Source organism: Cuculus canorus, chromosome 1, assembly GCF_017976375.1.
Source record: "Cuculus canorus isolate bCucCan1 chromosome 1, bCucCan1.pri, whole genome shotgun sequence".
NCBI lineage: Eukaryota > Metazoa > Chordata > Aves > Cuculiformes > Cuculidae > Cuculus > Cuculus canorus.
The window spans coordinates 81371474-81395019 of NC_071401.1; the positions used below are offsets into that span (position 1 = coordinate 81371474).

At 39.5% G+C, this 23546-nt stretch overlaps 1 protein-coding gene across 8 annotated transcripts in view; it reads right to left on the reverse strand.

Annotated features, from left to right (window-relative positions):
- Positions 1-23546, reverse strand: part of SH3KBP1 (SH3 domain containing kinase binding protein 1) — a 229201-nt gene that overhangs the window by 114489 nt on the left and 91166 nt on the right. For all 8 annotated transcript variants that reach the window (XM_054063899.1, XM_054063893.1, XM_054063948.1 and 5 more), the window contains one exon: positions 387-493. In XM_054063899.1, the coding sequence (XP_053919874.1) occupies positions 387-493 (107 nt within the window). The remainder of the gene's footprint in view (positions 1-386; positions 494-23546) is intronic.

Genomic DNA, 23546 nt, shown 5'->3' on the forward strand with positions numbered 1-23546 from the left:
ACAATCCATAAAGATAATTCTTCCCTGTGGCTGTCTTACTAAAACTGGGAAAATCTTTTTCTGCTATAATCTTAGTTCTTCAGAGATATAAACTCAATAGCCCTGTAGCACAAACTTTGAGCTTTTTCCCCAAACCTAACTCAGAAGTGTCAACTGATAGAGTGAAAACAGCAGAAGCGCTACAGGGCAAAAAAACCTCATGAAATCCATAAGCAAACAATCACATCCCTTCACCCCCAACAGAAAGCCAAACCAGAAACATCTGTAAACCAGAGAAGAAAAATGTCTGGTTTAAATTATGTCTGAAAACACACTGTATGTAAGAGCTTAGCATGCACAAGATGTCAGAATTGCACGTGTGTATATTCCACTAAAGATCTGCTCACCTCTCCCACAACTTCAATGATGTCACCAACTTTTAATTCCAGTTCATCTTCATTTTGAGGCATATAACTGAAAGCCACCTGACATCTTCTTCTTCTGTTTCTCTCTCCTAGTGGAAATGAAGGAAACAGGAAGATTGTAAAATGAAAAAAATTCCATGCCAAACACAAGCTTGGGGAAATCAGCAAAGATGAAATATTATTATTTGAGCACTATTAAAAGAATCTGAATGTTTGCAATGCTTAGTGTACAGCCTAGAATTAATTTACAAAAAGAAGGTAAAGAAAAGATTTCAGGTGTATATTATTTCTTTCAACTATTTTTACAATTCCATGTAATTAATAAATAAAAATAAATGGTGGGGATTTTTTCCTTTCTGTAATATTATTCAAGAGCCAAAATTGAACTGATTGTTTTTCCTAATGACAGGCTTGACAAACTTTACTCAGATGATCTTTCCAGATGTATTTGCTATAATTTCTCTTCTGAGCTAATACTCTATACACGTGGCATAGGCAAATCCAGAAATCAGAAGGGTGAGGAAGGGATCCAAAAGCTCGTGGCTCTTGCTCATACAGAAATAACCTCTGGATGGATTGTTTTATCCTCCATCCTCTTCACTATAATTCTTTCACAGACGTACAAATACCTCACTAACCTTTTATAAAGATATACAAGTATGTATGTATATACACGTACTTGTAGGGTGCATACTTCTGCACTAATATAAGATTAAAGAAAATAGAAGGAAAATCCCAAAGGACCCCTGAAGTATGTATTGGGTTAATGTGGCTAAGACAGGCTAACTTTGATAATCAACTAGCTACTAGAAATGATGTTACCAGCTATCTTGCTCTTCAGCCTGGATGTCCAAGCTCCCACATGAGGAGCTGGTATGAGAATGCTTCATATGACTGGAGACAGTCTTGAATTCATATCTCTGAATAAGAGTAAGATCTCTTACTTGACCTTTCTGCCATATCAGTTTTAAGACAGACATATAAATGAAAAGATTCAGTTCCGGGACTCTGTTTGCCAGATCCACTGGCTTACATATAACTATAATTGTACACTTTGTAGCAGAGTGGGTGAAAAGCTGGATACCAGGCTGTATATCAGAAAAAAATTCTTCACAGAAAGAGTCATCGGGCACTGGCAGAGGCTGCCCAGGGAGGTGGTCGAGTCACCTTCCCTGGAGGTGTTTAAGGAACGGATTGATGAAGTGCTTAGGGACATGGTTTAAGGGAGTGTTAGGAATGGTTGGACTCAATGATCCAGTGGGTCCTTTCCAACCTGGTGATTCTATGATTCTATGAAAGAACTTCTCTAAATTAAGTTGCCAAAGCTTGCTGCTTAGCCCACATTGGCTGAAGGACAAATTACTGACATTAATCATGACCATGTTGGAATGTGGTAGAGGAGAAGTTAGGAAGAGAGAAATCACTCAAAATACAGGATTCGCTGATTACTCCCTTTTCTCTAGATGATGTACAGATTATAAACCATACTATTTCATATTATGTATATACCTGCATCTACACACACACACACTCTACACAAGTAAATGTACTTTCTCTTATGCTGTTTTTCTCACCTGTTATAAACACAGGCAATACACACCAATATCAGTTTCAGTCCACAAGTGGCCTTAATCTGACATTAAATTACGGGTATGGATTTTATCGTCCATCATTTCTCCTGCAATATTTCTTTATAATCCCGTTCTAGGGCAAACAGTAACGAAACATTACAGAGCTTTTTTTCCAAATCTGTTAAATGAAACTAGAGAAAGAAGGGAGAAAGGAAGCTGTTGAATTTGGCTTTCCGACAATATTTTTCACAGCTACTGCAAAACTGGCAGCTTTTTCAATGTTAAAATTAATACCTTAATGCAATGTAACCAAACTCGCTCAAATTGGCTCTTTTTTCCACCTACAGATGATGGTTCGTTCTTCACCGTCTAAACTAAAATGGTCCAAAATTGACAACTTTATGCAGCTGCACTCAAAATAACTTAAATATAAAAAAACCTCTTCTATATTGAGTGCTTCTTTCATTGTGCTAAAGAGGCTATTTTCACTAAAGATAACATTCCCACTATGATTTCTAGCATTAAGTAGCAACTGATGTGCTGAAGTTGCCTGATGTGACAGATGCCAGTTGCCACCCGAGTTAATAATCAATATTGTGTGACTCTTGGAGAATTTTTTTGAGATTGCAAAGACAGTAAGAAATAAACATAATTCTGGATGCTAATAGTAGAACTATATGAACCCTCCCTTCTCCCATCCCATAAAGATTTTTACTACTGTATAGAAAATCTAGCAGAAGTCTGCATTTATCTCCATGAGTCTGACAGTCTTACTGCTCTCCCTCTACCCCCAAAGCTTTCTCTAAAGAAATACCTAAGTGGAGAGTAGCAAGCCAAGAAGACGCATAGACTCTATGTACCAACTAGTCCTTGTCTCTGGTTTAATGCAAGACAACAAATTCAGCAGTGAAGCCCTTTGGCTTAAAGGACAAGTTGCTGCTGGCCCTGTGTAAGGGCTGATATTTGGAACACTTGAGCAGAGCACAAGTTCTGTGAAGAGCCCTCCAGCCAAGCGATATCTGTTTTTTCTTACCCTAATCAACCTGGGTAATACATCAGTATGAGTTTCCAAAAAAAAAAACCACCAGAGCTGATAGGAAGAGAAGTCACAGCAACTAAACCATGCATATACAAAAACTGTTAGTAAAGAAAATCTCTGGGTTTGCAAACACAGTATTCCCAATCCAGCATCACCTATTCTTTTGGTCTATTTCTTAACTAGCACAAAGGCTCCAAAGTCAGAATGACCCAGAACAGAAAGATCAAATGGGACAAGTAACAAGCAGTTCAGACAGAAAATCTGAAGTCTTGCTCTTCTCTCACCATTTCCCCTTTTGTCAGTATTGCCACTTACTGCAGACTATTATTACAGTTTATCCTTTAACTGCTAGTCTAGATCTAAATGTCACACTGTGACTTTAAGATGTAAGTACTTTGACCAACTGATGTAAAGGTAATTTTAAGCCATACAGGGCAGCAATTCTGCAATGAAGACTGCAGGTACTTTCTAATCTAATCCTTTTTTTTTCTTGGTTGTAAGTTGATGAAGAAAATATTTTGTAGGCATTTCTTCGCATTTTTTTCTTCACATTTAAGTATAAACCAAGCGAAAATATACTGTGTGGTGAAAATGCAGGTAACAAACCCAGTACTTTAAAATCAGAAAAGGTCTGCTGTGAAATCCTCATTGGATTTTGAAAGCCTTTAAAGAAGAAAAAAAAAAAAAAAGATCAGTGAACTTTTACTGGCCCAGACAGAATAATTTGTAGCAAGTAACCTGCTTCAGGCAATACCACAGTGTGTTCTCTGGCTGCAGTTTTAGGCTCTTTTTGTCTCCTGTAGCTGTAGGACAACATCAGAAGTGTTCTGAAGGCAAAATGCCTATGAGCTGCAGGTGGGCGACTAACCAAGCTACATCGTATTCAGAACAAGCTATCATACAGGAATAACATCACTCACCCTTGTAAAAAAATACTGTCTGCCATTTACGTAGTTATAATAAACCTCGGGGGAAAAAAAAATAAATCACACATCCAGTTTGTGCGGTCAGTTCTTATAACAAACCAGGCAGCTACAGAGAATGGCTGTGTGCATGCAACGGGGCTTACAAACCAGTGACTGCAAAACATACTGCATCTAAAATGATGGCAGCGAGACCTCAACAACTGTGCTGCAGAGCATGCCTCCCTTCTCTGCTCCTTGTGAGGTCTGTGTCAAAGGCACTGAACCTTTACAAGGTGTCTGCAGATAGCAAGGGAGGAAAGAAAATGGACCTAGCATGCATTGTGAAAGGTGTCACATCACAATACACCTTAAAAGCAATGCTGGCTGCCTTCTTATCTGCAGCTGTTCATTGCCAACTCCTGCTCACCCCACCTGAGCCTACTGTTTCCTCTGCTCTGACAGGTGAACTGTTAACTTAATCAATTCCCCAAACACTTTCCCTCAAAGCAAAACTTGGTATCTTAGTAAACCAGCTCCTGTTGGTCTTTACCTTAAGATTCAGCTATCTCATCGTAGATGTCCCCAGTCTGGATGTCTAATTCTGAGCCTATCACTCAGGAGTGGAAAGAACCTATTATCTCCTAATACCATAAAATACACAACTAAAATACATCAGATGAATGACTCTGGAGATGCCTTCTTCTCCTAGTGTGGCCAGATCAGACCCCAACATCTAACTTTGAAGGTCTAAAATTAGGTCAGATGGGAAAAGGAATGAAGATAAACCTGAAATAAAAAACCAAATCTTTGAGGGCACGAATCTAATTCCGTTCACAATGGTGTTGGATCACATCCTTTTGGTGTGGTTGTCTGTGACAGAAGAAGACCATAAAGGGGCTTCCTCTATGTATACATGCAAGAGAGGGTATGATTTCTAGACACTTAAACACTCCTCTCACATTAGCAAAACCAAATAAAGAGGCAATTACAACACATTGGCATTCAATGCTTATCTTTGTAAGGGCACTAAAAGCTCAGGCAGTACTACACATGAAGTCACATTGGTACTAGCATGCTGTCATCAGGCCCAGGAAAGGTCCCAAACTGACAACAGAGGATCAGATGAAAAGTGCAGTGGCAGCAAGGTAGATAGGAAGTAAATTATTTCAAAATGAACCGGAATTTTCAAATCCAAACTACTTTTTTTAAAATTTAAAACCTCTGTCATAAAACAGATGGTTATATAAATGTGTGTATATGTGAATGAATTACATGATGGTTTTTAGAGTCTACTTTTCACTGATGCCTGTCTTTGTAGCCTGTTCCGTCAATGAAAACCATTATTAGCTTCACTAACAGAAGGTCCATCAACTGACTCTACATAATAATTCACTTTTTTTCAAGTACAGCGATTCATTTCATAACACAGTACAACTATTCTATAGAGTCAAAAAAACTATATTTAATAAAACCCTTCAGAAAACAGACTCATGGAGCAAATGTCCATCCCTCTCCCTGCTGACAAAAGGCGTACCTAAATAGCTTGACAGTCTTTTCAAAACTAGGCCCCACAGTTTTGTAATTGGATTTGTTTTAAAAAGAGACATATTGGTATCATTGCAGCTCAGACAAACAATCCAATCCAACTATTCCTGGATTGCTTTTAATATTGCTTTTAATATTGCTTTTAATAAAGGAGTGTTGCTATGGAAATTGCACGGGTTAGACTGGGGACTAAGTCAAGGTTTGCAGCATAAGGAGCCTAAAAACATTTCTCCTACATCTAAAAAAATTCAAACACACTAAAATACACAGCAGCTCCTGCAGACCTTTGGGCTTCACTCTACTGCAGGCTTACTGTACAAGCTCAGGTGAACCGTGCAAGAAAACTGAGATCCACTGGGCCACCATTCAAGTAGATTCAACATGACAGCACTCAGTAAAACCATTTGGCAAAGAAGCCCCTCTCAGGCAATCCTATTAGGAGGAAAATGACAAGTTGGAAGAAAAGATTCCCGCCTTCCATCTCAGATTTCCCTGCATGCAGCATCAGCTGCCCAAACGCCTCAGTTGCACTTCCCATCCTTCCACCTCTCAAAGATATATCTGAGCTGGGGGAACTGGTTCAGTACAATGTCTTCTGGTTAGACAAGCTGGGCTGTGATATGACTCAGCTTAGAAACGAGTTCTAAATTTAACATGCAAAAAGACAAAAGGCAACTATTGTACAACTAAGAAATGACGTATATGCTTGTAGGTTGCATGTTACTGATTTTAATGGTACTGATGGAGACCTGGTACAGCTGTTTTGGACTCCCAGCCTAGATGGTTACTGTATACGTTGGTGGGTTTTTTTCATAAATCATTGAATTATTTACGTTAAATGCAAATGTTAAGAAAAAGATTGAGTTACAAGCTTACTTATGTGAAAAATTCTTCTTAAAACCATTACCCTCAGTAGATGCTTTTGAGAAACAGAAGTTACCTAATTAAGAGCAAAAAGACAGTAAGCTTTAAAAATGTTAACTTTTTAAACTGCTTTTTAAAAAGTATTTTGAAGACAGCGTTAAGAGACTTCAATCTCTGGTCATACTCAGTTCTAATGTGGATTCTGTCTCCACCTTCCACAGCATAAGCACTCCACCATCTTATATCCACCCACTAGCAGAAATATAATTCTGATTTTAAAAGGCACTGGAATTGTCAAGTTCCAATTTCATTCTTCTACTGGAGGATTTTGGCAGCATTTTTTTGACTTGGGGTGTGACATGTCAATTCCAAGTCTCTCATCACCCTCATGTTGTTAGAAAGGTGAATGCTTCCAGACGGATGACAAAAAAGCCTTGCTGAGGTCTGTTTGTTCCCTGTCTAGCAGAAAACAGAAGTAAGTTGGGTGACTATTTGGGGGGGTAGGTAAGGAGCGTTTGAGGGGGTTTCGTTTGATTTGGTTTGGGGGGGAGGGGGCACTTGGGAGGCTTGTTTTTTTTGAGATTTTTTGGTTCGGGGTTTTGTGGTTTTGTGTGCGTACGTGTATGTGACAGTAATATATCAGAGAAAAATAAACAGCAAGGAGAGTGAGGAGAGATGGAATATTTGAGGTGTTTCCAGTAGTCTAACAAATGGGTTATGTAAACTTACCGTGCTTTTCTACAGGCAGATGAACTAGGAAGTCTCCTGCTTTGATATGTGTAGGTGAATCATGGAGATTGCAGGACTCTATTAAGCACAATTAAGCCACAATGCAATATGCCATCACTGCTAGTAATATATTGCTCTGAGTATGTTAATATTCTGCTGTTACTGGGAGTAGATTTTCTCTTGCTAGACTCTACAGCAACATTTCCACATTTCAGCCATCTGGCTGATGCTTCGAATTTTATAACCAAGATTCATCTGCAAGGAACCTGAAATTCTCAAAGATGCACTTCTGTTACACCATCATGTTTTAACACATATGAACCATCAGAATAACAGCAAACCTCATATTGTTCAATGAGTTCATTTTTTTGTTAAAAATATGCAGCAATATCCAGGCCTTTTACCAAGTACGAGTCTTCTACATAACAACAGTAATTACTGGAAGCAGCAAGGTAGTACCACTGGTCATATGCTTTCTGGAGAAAACCATTAATTAACTCAGAAGTGGAGCACTTCTGTATGCCACAGCAGGAGCCAGGCTTGTGCATCTGACAGGCAGAACTGAAGCCGAGATCATTATTTAAGCCTAAACAAACTCAAGCCACTCTACAATTTAACCATACACCACCACATTTTCTTCTTTCAGAGTCTGAAAGTTTTAAAATGCACGTAAAAGGAGCAGAAACTTCTGCAAGTGCAACATCATGAGTGCAGTCAAATCATCACCAGCAAACCAGACACAGTGAGTCCAAACTCCGAACAGGAGCACTTGGCCTTGCCACACAGGCTGCATATTTTATTCTCTATCTTTTATAGGGAAAGTGGAAAACACAGTATTAAACTACATTAACACAAACAGAAGCAGAACTGAAAAAGTGTATGTTCATCAAAGACACTAGTCCAAATACCCGTGTCTTTTAAACATCATAGTGTAAATTATTATTTTGAATTAGCATTACAGGTGAAAAACTCCACCACAAGATGGAATTTGGTGACAAGGTTTCAAACAGGTTTTTAAACTGTATTTAAAGGCAGTTACACGGGCCTGGTAAAGACTGGACAAGCTCACTCAGTTTCTCACCTGCTTCCAGAGATGCAAAAATACTCCTCAGCAGCAAGTGATGCCTTCACACCAGCTTTTGTCAAATGATTCATTCTCTCATTCATTCTCAACAAATTTGTTGCCCTCCTCTACTGCCTTTCACAACCCATTCCAAAAAGCAGCAAATGCTTCCGTTCTCACTGGAATGCTGTGTAAGCCAAAGCATATTTCAACATAGTGGCTTGCCCCAGTCATCTATAACTTCGGGACTTGGTCCACTGTCACATGCACTGGGTCGCACTGCCTGGCACTGGGGTTCCCCACCATCCCTTATACAAGTGGCACCTGTTGACATGAAGGGGCCTATTACCCAATAAAAGATCTTGCACTTGCCTATATATATGGTATTTTTTTCTCACACTCCGAAGACAGTCTGCAAGGATACACTATAAAAAGAGTTTGTTACACTGGCTAGCATACAATTCATACAAAATGACTGTATAGGAAGCTTTACAAAATACTGCTGGCCAGATATCACTAGCAATAAATTAGCTTTTCTAAAGAACGAGATCAGAATCTTGAAATATTCTTCCTTGGATGGCAGATGAAATTTCAAAATACAAGAACAGAAACACAATAAAAGTTGCAAATGGCCCATAAAAGGCCTTTTGTCTTTCCATTCTCATTGTATACATCTCATGCTGTCATGGGATAATCTCAAAATATTATTCCCTCAGCTAAGTTTTGAGATAGTGGTTAACTAGTTTGCCCTTTCCCATGTTGATCTCTTGAGAAAGAGTTTGAATACATCAAAACTAAATACTAATTGCTGTTGCATCTTCCCCACTTTTCATACGTTCCATCGCATAATTCACACTGCTTAAATTGCCTATGCACAGCAGCACTTCACAGCACACAGTGAATGAAAGCAAATGGCTCTAATCTGTGGAACCACTGCACACATTCAGCTTATTTAGTTTTCTTCTTTCCATAAATAAAGGCATTGAGGTCAAACCCCTTGGATTCCTACACAGTAATCTCAAAAAATATTAACTGCACTACCGGCTTGCTTTCCTGAAGCTGACTTCTGTCCAATTTAACTAAAAAAAAAAAATCCAGAACAGCTTCAAAAAGTACACCTTTTTCTTAAAGAATGCCAACAAAGGTGCTGCTTCATTTTTAGCTACCACAGTACCAGTGCTGTTTGACAGGTTCTCAACCTCTGCATTGACATTCATTGCAGGCCTTACTCTGACCTTTGCTACATCACTTTCAAGTAAGCCTCTCTTATCAGGGCAAAATCAAAACATCATCAAGATTTTATTTTTACTCAACAGGTAACAACATACATTAAACAAATGCCTCAAGAAACGATGGAAAGATGCAAAAAAATACAGCAGCCAATTTTCTGGTTGCTACTCTCATGAGAGATATTACACAATGAACACAGGCAATAAATCAAAAACACTTAACAAAAAACAAAACTGTCCTTCATACTGGGTGCTTAGAACATGAGTCAGACATTTAATGTAGAATCTTGTTTAACCTAGAATATCTATAGAATCATGGAATGGCTTGGGTTGGAAGGGACATTTAAAGATCATCTAGGCCAAACCCCCTGCAGTGAGCAGGGACATCTTCAGCTACATCACATTGCTCAGAGTCCCATCCAGCCTGACCTGTAACGTTTTCTGGGATGGGCCACATATCAGCTCTCTGGACAACCTCTTCCAGTGCTTCACAGCCCTCATCGTAAAAAATTTCTTCCTTACACCGAGTTTGGATCTACCTTCTTTTATTTTAAAGCCATTACTCCCTGCCATAATGCAACAGGCCTTGCCAAAAAGTTTGTCCCCATCTTTTCTGTAGGCACTCTTCAGGTATTGAAAGAGCCTTCTCTTCTCCAGGCTGAAGAGACACAGCTCTCTCAGCCTCCATTTGCCTTAGCATAACTTTTAGGAGGATACGTTCCACTATCTTCCCTGACACAGGACGCATTCTGTTAGGTCCCATAGACTTATATATGTTCAGGTTCCTCAGGTCGTCACGAACCTGACCTTTTCTTACAGTAGGAAATATCTATACAATTTTGAAGTCTAAAGGCAACAAAGTTAAAATAAAAAATATAACACATCCATGGATACAGCTGATACATCAGATTTCCTAAAATTCCTAAAATCTAAGAAACTGCATTAAATTCACTTTGGAACACAAGCCCAGACAAATTCTTCATTTTAGGAAGCTAATGCATGAAGCTAGGAGATGGACTGGTAAATGGAGAAAGTGACTCAACTAGTCTAGTATCATGGGTCTGATTCTGCACCACTTACACCAAGACGAGTAGTCACTTGGGCAGAAACATTCAGGCTTGTGTCTCCCATGGCAATTAAGCTATGACAGTTTCAAAACCTTGCAGAGAACACAGCTGTGGCATGGCTGCTCACTAGGCTGCTGACATGCGCTAGCTCAGCATGCGAGGTTATAAAACTACCTGTCCTTCAGCTCTGCTAAAACGAAAACACACCAGGAAGAGCCCTCAATTGCACTCCTCATGTTAAGATTTGTTATTATTTCTCAGCTACCATTGTGAAAATGCTATAATCCAAAATAACCTGCCGTTTTAAAGGGCATGCTATGCTACACTTTGTTATTTGACAGTTGTACAAGTGCCTGGGAATACATGTTCAGAAGAGCAATAAATGATAAATTGAAATAAATTATTCTTGCTGCTGCTGGCTCTCTGAAGTCCCAAGCATTTTAGCTCTCTGACACTGGAGCAAAAGGAACATTTCCCAAAAGTTACATCCACACTGAAAGTGAAAATTAACATGCAGTGTTGCACAACCTCCTCAAAAATGAATAGTGGCCATAGTAGCTACATGGGGTACTTCATTCCACAAGGACAAGAAAAGTATTTCTGTATCAGGCAGATCAGGCGTGTGCATCACTAGCCTAAAAAATTGAGCAACAAATGGCAAAAAAGAAATAAACTAAATGCTATCTGTTCAGGCAAGTTACCAGCCTGCATACACAGTAGAGGGGCAAAAACAAGTCACCCCAGGCAATGCTGCAGAAGAAGGGGAGGCAAGTGTTCTGCAAAGCTGCATCTAGTCAGCTCTGCAGCGTCTTTAGCTTTTGGTGGTGAGAAACATCGAATGCCACAGAAATTCTCCCATATTTTCTTGGTCGTTCTCATCATTTAAACAAATCTCTGTGGTACTCTTAAGCAATCATTTTTACTAAATCAAACTGACAAATGAACTATTAAGAGTGATGGCTCATGGTAAGAAGGTTGCCAGCAATTTATTTCTTTAATATAGTGCCATTTTCAAAAGATGCCACAGAGAGATCATGTTCCTTTAGTCCTCTTCCTTTTGTTTTTTTTCCCACAAGATTCAAACACATTCAAAAAGCTGTAATTTATTAAGAGGGTTTTTTATTTAAAAGAGCCCAAAGGTATAAAGTTCAATTCCCTTATTACTTCTACCTTTAGTTATCATGGAAAGCAGGCCTTATACTTCAAAATCTTCTGTGATGAAGCACATCCAGAGGTTTATAGCCCTGAGTGTAAGGGAGTTGCTTGATTGCAATCATTAAAGCTAAACCAACAACACGTATCAACAGTATAATCAAATTGCCCACGGTAAGCAACACATTTTCTTCAGTGCTGTAGAAAGAGGAGCACGGCACTTGGCTTGGCAAATCACAGAAAAAAATTCCACTTCCTGAAGTTAGTTAAGCACCGAACTTTAGATTGTTGATATTACACTAAATTCGAGTTATTTCTTGCCAAACTCCCTTAAGATTTTCATTCTAGCTTCCAGGCATGCTCAGCTTGATCCACCCACCCTGACTTTCAGAACCTATCTTTGGTACATCACTTCTTACAAGAATAAGTTCTTCAGGACAACTTAGCTCTTACATTGCACCTCCACAACTTCACTACCTTTCAGTGACTCTGGTGAGAGTTCCTACATAGGTCTGTAGACAGATCCCAGGTAGAAGCTGAGAAGTGAATTAGAAAAGTCCTACCACACCTCAGTCTCTCAAAGTATTATCTATTCTACAGCAAGTCCATCTGTTAACCACTGGTTTGCCTTGCTTACAAGCATTTATCCAAATACAAATGCATTCCTAAAGGTCTATAAAACTCTTCAGGCAAGACTTGCATCAGACAAAATTACCTACCACTGAATATCTCCTCTACCACCTCCAGGAGTGCATTGCAAATAAAACTGGAAGCAAGTTAAGTAGAAATTCAAAACTTGCTCATTAGAATATCTGATTGCACCTTATACTTCTCAGGCAACCTCAGACATCTGTACTTCACTAGACAGTCTAGACAGACAAAAGCCAGGTGTACTATCATTTATTTTTGTGTTGGGTTTGCATGGCAAAGGCTTTGGTAGTGAGAGGTGGGCTACAAGGTTGGCTTCTGCTAGAAGGTGCTGGAGGCTGCTAGAAGCCAGGGCTGGCAGACCCGCCTCTGGTGAAGACCAAGTCAATCAGCAAAGTGGTAACACCTCGGTGATGACGTATTTAAGAAAGGGAAAAATTGGCAAGGGGGAAGCAGCAGCAGAGAAAAAGGGTGAGGCATGAGGGGAGGCGCAAGCCTTGATCTTGCCTGTAGCTGGGCTACCAGGGCTCAGTGGGCAGGTTTCACTGGGCAACAGAGAGAGAGAGAGAGAGAGAGAGAGGGAAGCAAGATGTGCAAGAAACAGCCCTGCAGACACCAGATGTGAGAGAAACAGCAAAACACATAATACTAAGGTCAGTGGAGCAGGACCGGGAGAAGGTGCTCCAATCACTCCCTTGCAGGCCCTGGAGGAGACTATGGTCGAGCAGCCTGTCCCCCTGCAGCCCAGGAGGAATCCCAGTGGATGTTTGCCTGCAGTGTGTGGAGGACCTTATGCTGGAGCAGGTAGAGGCACCAAAAGGAGGTCGCGACCCTACAGAAACCGATGCTGGAGTGGGTCATGGAAGACCACAGCCTGCAGGAAGGACTCATGTTGAAGAACTTCATGGAGAACTGTCTCCCATGTGAGGAACCCCATGCTGGAGGAAGGAAAGAGGGCAAAGGGCCCTCCCTCGGAGGAGGTGGAGTGGCACAGACAACGTGGGATGAACTGACTGAAACCCTTACTTCCCATCTCCCTGTGCCCCTGATGGAGAGGGGAGGTGAAGAATATTGGGACAAAAAGTTAAGCCCGGGAAGAAGGGAGGGGAAGGGGATAGTGTTCTTTTGGGGATTTGGTTTTGCTTCTCAGTATCTTGTTCTGATTTGATTTGTAATAAATTAGATGAAATTCTTTCTTTCCCCGAGTCAAGTCTGATTTGCCCATGACGATAACTGGTGAATGATGTCTCCCTGTCCCTGTCTCAAACCATGAGTTTTGCCTTTGTTTCTTTTGATTCCTATCCCCAGCAGAACTCAGAAGAGGGAGGAAGGAGCAAGCTGCTACAGATTTCTTTATTGCCAGCTGGGGACTCAAAACCACGACACTTATAAAGCTTGAGTTTTATTACAAAAAAACATATTAGCACTATAGGCAGAACCTTTAAATTACAGCATGTCCATTGACTTATGTTCCAGATGCTGGCAAGTAGGCAGCATTTTTCCCTGTTATGGCTATGACTTCATTTCATTTAATTCAACTTTCACATGCATTTGCATGTCATTTCACTGCTGAAGAACACCTAAAACTGGGTAGAATTCTTGGCTGAATAGTTCAGATGATCAAAAGACTTGTTGACAAAAGACAAGTGTATTTTTGTACACAGAACACCCAAAGCACTTAAATATTATTTAATACCTCTTCCAATAGCTTGTTAGTTATTACTTGAATCTCCCTTGCTGCATTTATTACAAATTACTAACATCTGGTTCCAGAACTGAGAGTCCCATTTGTCTACCCCAAAGGCCTAATTTTGTCATAATGACCAATGTAATTGAATGGTAGTAGCATCTGAAAGATTTGCAAGTATACTTAGATATTTAGGCACCTAAAAGGTTACGCTCACTCTAAAAGATCCATGCTTCAACATCCTTCAAGCACCTTCTAAAATCTCTCGCAGTTAAATTTTTAACACAGCACTGGTTGTTATTGCAAACAAGTATCCAAGGCAGGCAGATTGTCTTTACAGGAATGAAATAATGAAATAAAGCAATTAAAAAAAAAAAAAACAAGGACACTTGGATATGTTTTGCAGATACGCTCTATATTTATGAGGGCAGAAAAATCATGGGAGTAAGTCTGTGTGATTATTATATCAATCATGGTGCTTAAAATATCAATACAATAAAACATTCTTCTGTAACTTCTTCCACATAACTAAAAGCAGCCACTATTAAAGCATGAAAACATAAATATTGACAACTTTTTTGTAATATATTCCTGGCACTTCATTATCCACAAGATTTACAATTACTAAATGATTTTCCAGCAACATATTCCCTGTTCTGTATCTCTTAATATTATTCACTATACAGATTAAGAGAGCAGGATAACCTAGTCATAGATTTAACCGTATATTCCAGCTATGTAGACGGTCACAGATATGTATAATGGGTCTATGATTCTCTTACACTGATTTGGAAGAACCTGTATAAAAATGCATTTAAGTACTACACACATATAAGCCTCTGAAAACATTGCTGCAATCTCAGCCCACTGATCATTCATGACTTCACCTTTACTTCCATGTATAATACAGGAAATGCAATAGCCAAACATTTTAATTGCTATAATTAATTTAATTCAATTTAAATGCTGAAGCTACCTTTCTGGAAGTTGGTCTGACACAAAAGAGCTTCTTGACGTAGATGAAAAGGGGACACAGGAAAGCATAGGACTACAAAAGTGACTGAAACAAGACATGCTCAAAGGGGAGACAGCTGTCAATGACTCCCTCTGTACTAAGCGTTCATCATTTCTGAAAGCCCTTCTATTATGTGCTATACCTGACTACTTCTGGTACAAACATCCGCTAAAATCTTGCCTTAAAAGCAGCTTTTCCTGGTTGATCTCTGATGCTAGCTGGAGAAGGGAAACAGAGACAGTATGCAACTTCCGTAGGCAGCCCTTGCATGTCTGAGGAGTTTCAAGCCACTCACTCACCCTGGCCATCTCTTGGTCATGCGTCGTGTTCGCACATACTCCCGCAGCATAGCTGCAGCCACAGACAATTTCCACTTCCAGACTAATGCTCATATATGTCCTCAGGGATAAAATTATTTTTCCATATGTTATGAACAGTAGAACTATGTTTGCTTACAGAGATACCATGAGCTACAATATATTCTGGTATAGCTGTCTGTAAATATTAAATCATCTACTAATGTCAGTCTAAATATCTTCAAAAAAAGCAGCATCTGGGAGCTAATATGAACCCTAGCTCTTCTTATAAAGTGTGTGCTGCCTACATTATTGAAAACCAGAGAGTAAGGAAATTCAGTAATACAGAAAGCTATATTTAAGCTGAGAAGAAATCTTTATCAATACCCAAAGTGAAAAAAAATAGCAAAAGCAAATCTAGGACTCGGTATCTCAGACAAAATTTTAAATCGAGCACCACACAAAAGATACTTGATATCTTTGTGCTGCAAGGAAAGATTAATATAAATATATGTAAAGCTTTGCAAAATTCACTATCTTTTGCCTTTGAAGATAGATGCTGAACCATGCAAAACATCTGATAACTTATTTGCCTCTGAGGTAATTAATAATTTTTTATTTACAGAAATATCCCCAAAAGTAATTCATTACTTGTCAGTCTTACATTACTTGCCAGTAAATTACATTTCTTTGTCTGCTCTTAGATCACTTATCTTGTTGCCTTATTATTTTGTGGTGTTCATAGGCATTCAATATCTTAAAACCCACTAAAAGAGCTGCAGCTTGCACAGAAACTCCCCTTTAAACAAGCTTTTGTGAAGACAAAGAGTATTAATAGTCAGAAAAGAGTGCGGTAAGGTGGAACGATGAGTCAGTAGCAACAGAACAAAGCAAAAAGAGAACTGTTTCATCTCCTTTTTCAACAGATCAAGTTTAACCTAAAGTCGAGATGACAACAAATCTGATGACCATTTGGCCTCCACGGTGAGATTAAACATGCTCTTGCAAATCAATTTGCAATGGATATGTATGCATGTAAAAGACCTCTGAACTCCAAATACCTTAGTGAAAAAAGCCAAACTTGTATGTAGAAATAGAGGAAGACAGGCCCACAAAGCCTATCTAAGTGAAGACCACCTATCCAGTACACAACACAGCACTTCATGGCATCATGTTTGCTTGCAGATAAACCCTGAGTGACTACACAAACATGGTATTGTTAGCCCCTGCAGAACTGCCAGTCCTTCAGTTTTCACTTCAGTTAGCACAGAGATCCACATGAATGATAAAATATTCACCAAAGTATTTAGCCTTTTTCTTAAAGTGGGAGTATATAAATACCCCCTTTCTGAGTCAGAATCATTACTTCACATCGTATTCTGTTACCAGTATTTTAAATGCAGGGTGTTTTCAATGTAGAAACCCACAAAGAATACATTGTCACGTTTGTTCTGAGTTGCAGAAGTTTTATTGTAATAAGTATCAGGTTAAAGTATTCTTTGGCATCTTCAATACAGATCTGGGTGGTGGGAATTAGCAATCCCTGAAGAGATTAGCATATTAAGGCAGGAACCTCGCCTAGCGAATAGTGACCGCAGAGAAACAACCCCTTTCTGAAGCTGAAAATACAGAATGTTCTGAATTAACATTGAAAGACTTCATACAGCTAAAGAAGACAAGTGCCCTTTGAAATCTGTTCTCACTAACGATCACAAAGTTCTGCAAAAAGCACTATATTTGATGTACAGTGCAACAGACAATCAGACTTCATGTTTCCCCATACCCAGCTGACTTGCCTGAAACCAAAGGCTGAGTCACAAGGAACAAAACAGATTAGAGTCCAAATACAGAACCTCTTCTCCTCATTGAAAGCCTCATGAACCAAAATGTTTGTAAACAAAGTCATTCACTGTTATAAGAGCTTTGCTAGATTGTGAGATGCAACAGGTGATAAAATACAGCAAACAAAATATTTAGACTATCAGAATACTGTCTTGGATGCCCATTGTCTTGCATTATTTTCCTGTGAATTCATAATCTTTAAGGCATCTGTTATCTCAAGCTGGCAAAGAAAAGAATCTCAAGGAGGAGGCAAGCAAATGAATCATACATCATCTGCCCTCTCTCCTCCTGACTGCTTTTCTGATGATTTCAAATGATACAGGAACAGTTTATTTATAAAAGGCACCATTGATAGCTTCTAAATTTGAACACACATGTACTGTTTTGTTTTCTTCTACTAATGACACCTGCCATGATTTCTAGGGCTGTGTTTACCCCTTAGTTACCTTGCACATATTCACTCTTCTTATTGTTTCAATCTTTGCTTTACATTCACACATCCTTTGTTTCAAATGACTACTCTGCGAGGAAAGTGAGAAACAAAGAACTGATAGCACGATCACCTAAAAAAATTTTTTGAGACAGACAACTGAAAATGAAATTGCTCCAGTGCTGTCCGGCATGGGAGCTATGCAGGTTTGAAAGAAATACACACAAGACTCCAAGAGCTTCTCTGTTTAAAGCTGCAATGCATTAGTGGGACCAGCTAACCACATGATAGTTGCCGGAGTCACCTATGCTATAGGTGCTGTTCTAATAGAAGGCACTGGGAAGAAAGGCAGACATATTTAAGCATTGCTTGACACTGCACTATAACAACACCTCTTTGATCTTCCAGTCTTTCAGCACTGGCTAATAGACTCTATGGCCAACATTTACCTGTGTCTACTTTATCAGCTGTACTCTCACTCCATTCACAATTGACGCACTCCCCTCCAAAATGTTGTGGTAAATATAAAGTAGTAAGTATGCCTTTTTAAGAAACTAGCCTGAGACATGGTGTGGCTTCATTCTGTAATAACTTACGACCTCTGCCTTGAGTATACAAGACTACAAGTTCCGTCTGTACTGCATCCTGCTATTTGACCAGAAAAGCAGGAAAGGAATCACAGAATCACAGAATCACAGAATCACAAGGTTAGAAAGGACCCATTGGATCATCGAGTCCAACCATTCCTAACACTCCCTAAACCATGTCCCTAAGCACTTCATCCACCCGTTCCTTAAACACCTCCAGGGAAGGCGACTCGACCACCTCCCTGGGCAGCCTATTCCAGTACCCAATGACTCTCACTGTGAAGAATTTTTTTCTGATATCCAACCTGAACCTCCCCTGACGGAGCTTCAGGCCATTCCCTCTAGTCCTGTCCCCTGTCACTTGGGAGAAGAGGCCAGCATCCTCCTCTCCACAACCTCCTTTCAGGAGGGATTTCACTGCACCAAGACTGGACCAGGATCTCTAGTTATTAACGGAATATAGCTAATGTTTGTTGGTTGGGGTTTCATTCATTGCAGGTGTTGTCAAACAATGGCACAGGTTGCCCAGAGAGGTTGTGGAGTCTCCATCCTTTGAGATATTCAAAACCCAGCTGGACATGATCCTGGGCAACTGGGTTTAGCTCTCCCTGCTTGAATAGGGTGCTGATCTAGACCATCTCCAGAGGAACCTTCCAGCCTCAGCTATGCTGTCACTCTATTATAAGGTTACCCTTTAAACCCCCTTTGCCTCATGATTCTGTATTATTTCTCTGTTATTAATCTTCTTTTTCTACAGCTTGATTGCTAAAATCAACTAAGCTGCCCTGAGGCACTTTCATACCTGTGAGTCAGCCTCTAACAGGCAAAGATGCCAAGAGCAAAGTACATTATTGCAACTAAGCGTGAGCTGTCAGCAAACCCACCAAAAATTTCATATATTTGATTTGTTTCCTTGTTTATAAACTTCATGTTAGTAAAACCCATCCTTCAGCTCATCAGGCCGAAATTGAACTCCCTTAGGATCTTATCTGCAGCAAATGCCACTTACGATCAGACACACATTAAAACTGCAGAAGATAAGGACTGGCATTTCACAGCCTCTCTTTAGCATTTTTAATTCCTTTCTTCCCTGTTAACTGGTAACTTCCATTTCGGTAACTGAAATACAAGGAGAAATCAAACCTTCATCATTACTCAAAAAACACTGCAGAGCTTCTGTTTGTTTATTTTTATTCTGAACCTCGATGCAAAACCAGGAAGATAAACTTCCACATTTTTGCTCCTCTTTGTATTCTGACAGAGGTGTCATAAGGTGGGTGAAAAAAAGAACTGTATTGTGTGCTTAGAAATACCTGCTACTTTTAAGGATATCTGTATGTTATGAAACTTATGTATTATTTAATAATGTATGAGGAACAGGGCACCCAAAAGCCTCTAAAAGTTGTTTCATAAGCAGCATTAATGAAGCTTGGAGAACCATGGATTTGCACCCAGTGACTTCTAATTACCTCAATCTCTACTCAGCCTTACCATCCTTTGTCTCTGGTATCCTATACCTGCATAGCTTGAAAAGAAGCAGTAGATGCTGGGACTGCCACAAAGCAACACAGGTACTGACTGACTGGCCAACACACCAATGTGACTTGGTCACTGGCCTATCAAAATGAAGGTTTTCAGTAAATTATAAGCACTAATTTGTGTCATAATCCTATATTCAGCTTTCAATTTAAAAGAACTATTATGTTCCTATAAATGCATTAAAGACTTCTACTCTTCTGTCAACTCTAACTGGTACTGTCCAGACGGTTTACAAAAATTCAAGGGGAAGAGGGCAAATGAACAGATATTCTCAAAAAAGATTTGTTTTGCAAAGGCATCCAGGTTTATTGCAGGATGACACTCTCTTTGCTATATGATTGCAAGATTTCTTCCCTCATACGCGAGTCAATATTTGAGCTTAGCTCCTTTGCACTGAACTAAGAAAGGTGGTTGGGACATATGTCAGACGCTTGCTGCAGATGGCTTCCGTGGAGTGGCATCTGGAACAGAAACACAAGGGCTATGCTGCCCATCTCCCTGAACACTGCCTGCCTCCGGGGAGCTGCAGTTACCCCCTTCATCAAAGGTGGATAGCTTGAATGGGGAACAAAAATCCTTACCTATTTCTTCCTTTACATGGGCTTGTAGGGCACATAGCAATCCTTTCAGAACAGAGGGATGTTAGCAGAACCAATTTCACACTTCAAACAAATTTGACTCAGAGAATGACTTCACATCCTGAACTGAGCTTTACAATAGGTTTTCCTATAGGATCTGAAAAAAAGTTTTCATGAAGACACATGGTATCTATGAAGAATCTATTTATGACAAATTTGTCTTTTTCTCTCCAAGGACTCAGTTAAATTTTTATTTCAAAAGCAGTTCTATCTACCACACTACATTTGGGGTTTTAAAAACTAGACAAGAAGAGTAAGGAAGAAATTAAAATCCTCATCGCTTTCTGAATTATATGCAAATTAGTTGCCTGCTTTATTAAAAAAAATATTCTTCAGAATAGTAGTAGTTTCCCTATATTAGGTCCAGTATTACACTGAGAAAAGCTTAAGTGGAAATCTAATGTAATCCCCAATAGTTTACCTAACGAGACGGCTACTGAAGAGCTGCATCCTCTACAGCACAGATTGCAAAGGCCAGAAAGTGGTTACTCCCACATTAAATATCCTTTGGTCCCAACAATGATGAAGCATGCATTATAATTCCAAATAAACTTCAAATGACCACTTGAGCAATATGTCACTCTTGAATTAAGCAATGAATTTTGCTGCAGATACGGTGGGGAAGCCCTAGAACTCAGTAAAGGCAGCTATTTCAGCCGAAGTTATGTGCTGGATTTTAATCACGCTGCACCCTTCCAAACATCATTCACAATTTTATGGCACAGAACTTCCTACAACCTGACTGCAGAACATGTGCTTGCTAGGGTTTGTGTCTTTATATTAAAAGCTTGTCTGCCTTTTAATTTCCATAATTCTATTTTCTGCGGCACGGTAACTTCCTGTAAAAAATTCAGAATAGCAAGTGATTAACGAATAAAACATTCTGTTCCCTAGTCAAGGAATCTATTGCCAACTGTCTTTCTAATGATTTTAACTTACTTTGTATTTTCAGATTTTTGCTAGTTTTCCATGGGTTTTAAATTAGATGCTGAAAGATATCTATACAGAAATAACAGTCTTACTACATTTTTAGTGGGTTTTTCACACAATGCATAGGAGAATGTCAATTTGCATGGAAATTAAAATGTAAGTGGAGGACTACTCTAACTGACAGGGCAGTCATTACACATTGGAAGAAATTCCTTCCCTTTAAAACAGTTTTAAAAAAAACCAAAAAACTGTCTAGGCTGAAAGTTTGTAATGTCTCGAAATCTTTTTTAGTTATGCTGGGATCAACACTATCTCTTCCTAAAAACAGCTGTCAAGTTCCTCTTGTCTTTTCCATTACACTTGCTACATGAATGAGAAGTTATTTCCTCAAAGTTAAAAGCTGTGAATAAATAGGACTCTGGCTGAAGTCTCCAAGAAGAGGAGCAGGGAACAGAGAAGGGTTCTGTATGAGGAGGGTGCTGTAAACAACTACAATGTTGTTTTTGGGGGACATCAACCAAGCCATATACCTCCTCAACATAAGAGAAAAGTGAAGAGCAACACTGACCATTCAAAGTGACAGTACAGCATGTCTGTTTTCTTTAGTAGCTGATCTAACTGAATGACAATGAACCATCATTGAAAAAGTTTGACAAGCCAGCACTCTCTCATAGCCCTTCTAGACAAATTTTCATCTGCAACCAAATGAAAGGCAGCAGTGTTGCTCCCTTTTTTTTTCCCAGCTCGTGCACCACTCCTTGCCGTACTGTCAGATCAAGCGCTCACGCAGCAGTGCGAGAAGGTAGATAGTGAACTGATTCACTATTAAAAACAACCTCTGCATTTTTCTTGCTAGTTTAACGTTAACCTCAATCATTCTCCTCATCTGGTCCACCATGCAGTCAAACATCTGTACCAGAACGCAGGAAGAAGAAAAACAGGAAAGATAGCTCTTTTTTTGGTGGCAGTGCTAGCTTAACATCTGAAACCACAGCCTTAGGCTAACCTTTCAACACTTATTACTTTTTATTTTCCACTACTCTAATTGCTCAATAGCTGCCAGGCATGTGAGTGAATCTTTCGGTTTTTCTTAGGTCACTGGAACTTTTTTTTTACTTAAATAATTTCCTGGACACTTCCTGACCTCTTATGAATTCCCAGAAGTTACTGTGACCCGTGTAATTTAGGGATAACACTATGCTGACTCAGTAGTCTAACCAAGAATTCCTAGGCCTGAAAAAATACCAAGTCTTATGATTGTAGTTGCATAAATGAAGCAATAATCGCTACCATTGCATCTTGCAGCTTTTGCAGAGCTGGATACCAAACTAGACAAGGGGCACTTGGAATCTGGCAAGACTCCTGTAGAAGTCAACACAAGGTACACATGGTACTAAGTAGCACTGTATATGGTACTGTAGTAGGGAAAAACAAAAATATAGCATTTAAAGTTACTTAAAATTAATCGGATATTTGGCACTAATGACTGAAGCTTATGCGAAGGTACTTTAACTGGTTTTTTTTACCACTGAAATATGCTCAACGAATGCATGGCGGAGGATGACAACCAACAGGAAAATACATGATCTAGTGAAAAAAAGAGCTACTTAAGTGTATATGATGGCTTAAATTCAAGTTACTGGATAGCTGGGATGCATTATCTTTGTCATCTACTGTAGTGCACTACTCAAGAAATGTGAAACATGAACACAGGGACCAGGCTGATGAAATCTGGTCCATAGAGAAACAGATTCTGGAGCACTCAAGTATTTCTTAGTGGAAGCAGACATATCCTGGGCTATCACTGGTGGCCTGAGGTTCTTGCAGGTGCCAGTGCTCTCTGGAATGGTCTGTGGAGTAGAGTGGCAGAGTTATGAAGATGCAGCCACAGCAGATGCTATAGTAACAGCGAAAACCACGAGGCACTTCACTGGGGCAATGCAGCCCATACAGAGGACCATTCTAGTGGCACTACACCCCCACTGAATTCAAAACTCATTCTCAGCTAATTTGGGCATTTGCAGGGAGCTACTTCTTACCATGAGGACCTCTGCCCAGCCTCTGCTTCAGTTTCTAAATAAAGTCATGCTGAAGTTAGGAAATCACGTCTCTTGCTGTGTGACAGATAATAATAATCTTTCCTATCGCAATCTTGCGCTCGGGGCCAAGAATCAGCAATCAGCCGCTTGTCAGCACTTCCACGTTTCAGTCCCTTGTCAAGCACAACCACTCTACCAGCGACCTTGGAAACTAATCACCATCAGCAATATGCTTTGAATTTTTAAAGAGGATGATATTACAAATTAACACCAAACAAAAAACAGGCACTACCATGTATTTATAACTGAAAAGAGAATGCAGAAAGA